We start from the raw sequence: 3250 nt of genomic DNA, 5'->3' as shown, positions 1-3250 counted from the left end.
GCGGTGCGTCCCCGCGTTGGGCCGGGTTTTTGTCCGTTTCGACCCATCCGGACGCGCGGTCGCGGGATGGGTCGCCCGGTTGGAGATGCCCTTATAACAATAGATAGAAGAGGAACATGCGTGGGCCCACTAGAGGCACCTGTGAGGCTCTGACCTAAACCAGCCACACTCTGCGGATGCCCTGAGCCAATGTCAATCGCACCGTTGGGTAGGGCGAGTGGCGTGAGGGAAGGCGGCGATCGGCCCGAAAATTCAAATTAGCAGAATCGCGGATACGCCCTCCACGGGCAGGGGCAGGCCTATGCTTCGCTTCTTATCCCCAGCCGCTCCCCCCTCTCTGCCCTACCCCCGTCTCCTTCTCCTCTCCTTTCCCCACACAGCCCCGCCCGCCCCCCTCCTCGCCTCCTCCTCCGCCCCCCAAGGTGAGCCCCTCCGCCGCTCGAATTCGCCTCGATTCGCCGCCGTTCCGGCCGATTCCGCCGCGCCACGGCCGGATCTGACCCGTGCGCTCGCTGATTTCCGCTCTTACTACTCCACGCAGGAACCAGCCAGCCATGAAGGGGGCCAAATCCAAGGGCGCCGCCAAGGCCGAAACCAAGTAAGCAACCCCTCCCCACGATCGATTCGTGGAGCTTCCCTCCCCCTCTCTCGCCCCCCGTGGCAGATCCGTTCCTGGGCGATTTGGTTTAGCTGACCTGTTCCGTGTTCGCCATCTGTGGTTGGTTAGGTTGGCGGTGAAGAGCAAGGGGGCGGAGAAGCCGGCGCCCAAGGGCAGGAAGAGCAAGCCCGCCAAGGACCCCAACAAGCCCAAGAGGGCGCCCAGCGCCTTCTTCGTCTTCATGTCAGCCTCGCAGATCCCCTTTGCTTTCCTCTGTTTTTTTTTTTTTTTTTTTTTTTGCTGGGCGCCCGGTTTGACCTAGTGATTCTTCTGTTCGGAAGGGGCGAGTTCCGCAAGGAGTTCAACGAGAAGAACCCCAAGAATAAATCCGTCGCTGCCGTAAGTTCCTCCTAGAAAATTCCACTCCCCAACCTATTTTATTTACCAGCGTGCAACAGTACTTCCCGATTTGGTACCATGTGTCGATGGGATCATGATCCGTGACCTGATTAGTTGGTTGGTGAAACTTTCTCAGGTCGGTAAAGCAGCTGGTGAGAGGTGGAAAAGCTTGAGCGACTCGGTACGCTTCCCTTCCTGAGGCCATACCTAGTTTGGTTTGACTAATAAACCGCTGGCTTATTGACGCATAAGCTCACACGGCTTGCTGTTGGTTGCTCTCTCGCAGGACAAGGCTCCCTACGTAGCCAAGGCCAACAAGCTCAAGGGCGAGTACAACAAGGCCATTGCTGCCTACAACAAGGGCGAGGTATCGACGGTGCAGACCTAGCTCCTTGTTCTTTTAACCTTCTGTCTCCTTGTCTGCCTTAACAGCGGGTGCTAATCTTGCTCTCTAATTTTGTTTAGAGCACTGCTGCCGCCAAGAAGGCTGCTCCTGCTGCCAAGGAGGAGGACGACGATGAGGAGGAGTCCGACAAGTCCAAGTCCGAGATTAATGATGAGGATGACGACGAGGGTAGCGATGAGGTATGCATCCATATCATGCGCAGTTTGCTTAACATTCTGAGTTGGATCAAGATGATGCTGCATTCTCACTTAGCTGTAGATTTACATGTACTACCTCGGGTCTGTTTTAATTGACGTGGGTGTAAACTTGCTGCATCCATGTCCTAAACTAAGGCCCGCGTCAATTAAAAGCGTCCAGAGGGAGTACTTGGTTGACCTGAAAATCCACTAACTGTAGTTTGTACTGAACTGATCCTGTAGCCTATAAAAGAATCCTAACCATAGTTGGTACATGGTTGAAGCCTCTCAAGACTGTTTAGATATCTGAACATAGTTTGCTTCCATTCTGCAGGATGAGGACGATGACGAGTGAAGCCTCTCAAGATGGTGCTCCAATGGACAAGATAGGAGCTTCCCTGCAAGGGGCCTGCTGCGGTGGTGGTGTCTGGCCTCATAAGGAGCCTATCCATCTGTGTACTAGAATTATCCAGTTTCGCTTCAACATTGTGATGTTTTACCTTTTCTCTCGTCATATAACGGATAGAGCTCCTTGTTGGCGCCATTGGCGGGTGCTGTCCTCCCCCGCTTGTACCTAGAATTACTCTTTCCATTGTCACCGAGCGGCTAACATTGTGGTAACATCAGTTTGGTAATGTTAGATTAAATTGCTGTTCTTCTTGCTTATTGTTTCATCTCTCAAAATCATGCAGAGCCTTCAGGCTTCCATGGTTTGAGCTCTCCATGTTGTGTTGCAAGTGTTTGGCTGTTTTTCATCTGTGGTTTGTTCCTTCTTTGTCTGCTAGGTTGCTATATGCCCATATGTATGACTATGTATGTAGCGGCATCTAGTAGCATGGTGCTGTTGGAGTTGGTGCTTGTTGCCTCTGAAATTCATTAGCCATCTTTCAGAAGGAAGTTATGATCCCAAAATGCTTGCTACTCCAAATTTCCATTATGGGAATGTGGGGTGCTACATCATGATTAGTTCTGTCTGGTAGAGTGGGTTAATGATTGGCTGCTGTTGATTGGTTGTGTACATATATAGCAAAACTTTTTGTTTTTGGATAGGTGATGTTGTTTTTATTGGTTGTGTACACAGTACATATAGCAAAACTTTCCCTTTTTGGATAGGTGATGTTTTTTTGGCAAATGTGTCATAAAATTGTAATGGTATCTGACAAAGATAATTGGATGGTGTATTTTAGCGAACAACGTAAAATAAGGTTGTCCTGTAGCAAAATTTTCCCTTCTTTTTACTGTGCTCAGCTACACTGGTCACAAATCAAGAGAATCTTATACTCCCTCCGGTCGGATTTAATCGACGCAAAGGGAGGCTTCCGTATGCATGTGTCAGGCAGTTAGCTGTGTCGATTAATTGCGACCAGAGGAGTATTTCTGTGAAACCTGTGAAGTTAAAGTCTGGAGGTATTTTATCGAGTGTTAGCATTCGCAAAGTACGGCAAAAATTTAATGTTGGGCGTACTCTAAAGCTTAAAAAAATGATAAAAAATCGAAATAGTCAAGACACGTTAATAGTTCATATGCTTCTAAACATGATCACTTAGTACAATAGAAAGACAAATATATTTGGATAGAAACAGAGCCTCACCCTTTCACTTGTCCTTAAGCGACACAAAATATCCTTGTCAAGATTTATCAAATAAAACATAAGTGTTCTCCGCCATTGGT

The 3250-nt window shown here is 48.9% G+C and overlaps 1 protein-coding gene across 2 annotated transcripts; it reads left to right on the top strand.

Moving 5' to 3' along the window:
• The first annotated feature begins 337 nt into the window (after nucleotides 1–337).
• On the top strand, nucleotides 338–2234 carry LOC124693865 (DNA-binding protein MNB1B). 2 transcript variants are annotated; one of them, XM_047227147.1, is made up of 8 exons: nucleotides 338–422; nucleotides 542–598; nucleotides 728–841; nucleotides 940–997; nucleotides 1134–1178; nucleotides 1284–1373; nucleotides 1463–1582; nucleotides 1914–2234. In XM_047227147.1, exons 2-8 carry the CDS (start codon nucleotides 555–557, stop codon nucleotides 1932–1934), a joined length of 492 nt encoding a protein of 163 aa, XP_047083103.1. In that variant the 5' UTR covers nucleotides 338–422; nucleotides 542–554; the 3' UTR covers nucleotides 1935–2234. The 2 variants fall into 2 exon arrangements, with proteins under 2 accessions (XP_047083103.1, XP_047083104.1); XM_047227148.1 differs by having other exon boundaries at nucleotides 356–422; nucleotides 1284–1364.
• The last annotated feature ends 1016 nt before the right edge of the window (nucleotides 2235–3250 follow it).

This window comes from Lolium rigidum, chromosome 1 (assembly GCF_022539505.1).
Source record: "Lolium rigidum isolate FL_2022 chromosome 1, APGP_CSIRO_Lrig_0.1, whole genome shotgun sequence".
NCBI lineage: Eukaryota > Viridiplantae > Streptophyta > Magnoliopsida > Poales > Poaceae > Lolium > Lolium rigidum.
Note: the sequence above shows the minus strand (reverse complement) of the source record. Positions and strands in the feature narration are given on the sequence as shown.

Excerpts from the sequence above, each read along its gene's own strand:
- LOC124693865 (XM_047227147.1), top strand. The coding sequence starts at position 555 with ATGAAGGGGGCCAAATCCAAGGGCGCCGCCAAGGCCGAAACCAA. Across the intron at positions 599-727 it reads GCCGCCAAGGCCGAAACCAA|GTTGGCGGTGAAGAGCAAGG; the intron begins GTAAGCAACCCC and ends GTGGTTGGTTAG. Across the intron at positions 1,179-1,283 it reads GGAAAAGCTTGAGCGACTCG|GACAAGGCTCCCTACGTAGC; the intron begins GTACGCTTCCCT and ends GCTCTCTCGCAG.